Source organism: Trichinella spiralis, assembly GCF_000181795.1.
Source record: "Trichinella spiralis strain ISS 195 chromosome Unknown Scfld6829, whole genome shotgun sequence".
Classification (NCBI taxonomy): domain Eukaryota; kingdom Metazoa; phylum Nematoda; class Enoplea; order Trichinellida; family Trichinellidae; genus Trichinella; species Trichinella spiralis.
The window spans coordinates 1-1,141 of NW_003533768.1; the positions used below are offsets into that span (position 1 = coordinate 1).

General features: G+C 48.8%; 1 protein-coding gene across 1 annotated transcript; it reads left to right on the plus strand.

The window, feature by feature from the left end:
• The first annotated feature begins 245 nt into the window (after window positions 1-245).
• On the plus strand, window positions 246-548 carry Tsp_14928 (conserved hypothetical protein). Its single transcript, XM_003365942.1, has one exon. The coding sequence runs from the start codon at window positions 246-248 to the stop codon at window positions 546-548; it is 303 nt and encodes a 100-aa protein (XP_003365990.1).
• The last annotated feature ends 593 nt before the right edge of the window (window positions 549-1,141 follow it).

A 1,141-nucleotide genomic window follows, 5' to 3' on the forward strand; every position in this document is an offset into this window, starting at 1 on the left:
AGGCATCTGAGAAAGGAATAAGAATGGATGGTCTACCTCCGTCTGGTTCTCAAGGATGATCGAACTGAGGGTTTGTTTCATCGCGGCTGAATCAAGGCTGGCTCTGATAAAAGGTCTGAGCTTACCACGGCTGGAACTCATGGCGGCTCTGGTGCGCTCACGGTTGATCATCTATGCGAAAAGGGAACTGGCGATGAGCATTCCACACAGTGACCGATGCTTTGAAAGCGCGTTTCCAATCAACAATGGCTAACGACGAACGACGGTGGAAGCTGTTCGTTGCCAACAGAGTAAAGGAGATTCATGATCTCCCCCAACTGTTGGAGACGCTGTACTATGAAAGACAATCCACCAGACTTGGTCAGCAGGGGCTACCCGTTGCACACGCTTCTTGCGTACATCGTGTGGTGGCCAGAGCTGGACCTCAATGGCATTCTGGGCCAAGCAGAGACCGAAAGCCTCAGATGAACATCACTGCTGTCTATAATCACGTCGTTGAGGCGGAACATGGAGGACGTCATCGACCCAACACGTTACAGCAACTTTGAGAAACTTCTGCGACTCATCATATTTTGCCCATTTTTATCCACAACGCGCAGGCACCACCTGAGCTGCGGAAAACAGCACTTGAACTGACAGATGTGGAAGTGAATGCGGCAGAGAAAAAGTGGATAAAGCATGTGGCAAGGGAGACCAAGGAAGTCTTATGATGAGAGTGGTCTGGCAGTTCATCCCGTTCCTCGACGAAGACGGCATGATGAGATTCACTGGTCGCCTCCAACGATCAAACCTGCCGAAAGAAACCAACCAACCAATACTGCTTTCGCCTGACTGTTGCGACGGCACGTAAACGTCATATTAGATCCTTCATCACCAAATGCACGCCTGCGTGAAGCATGCTTCAGTTGCGGCGAAACAGCAATTCTAGATCAGTTGTGGCGCAAGTGGTGTCAAGGACCAAGGAAGTGAACCGCCGCTGTGTGATCTGCTAACGTTCAGCAGTAGCTCCGTTCGATCCAAAAATGAGTGACCTGCTGGCAAAGAGAATTACACTAGTTGGCCTTTTTTATACGTTAGAATAAACAACAAATGCAAATTCTGTTAGTGCTTATTGCTTTTTTTCACCATTTAGTTACCATAC

Bases quoted from the DNA above. Each gene is read 5' to 3' on its own strand.
- Tsp_14928 (XM_003365942.1), top strand. From the start codon at position 246: ATGGCTAACGACGAACGACGGTGGAAGCTGTTCGTTGCCAACAGAGTA.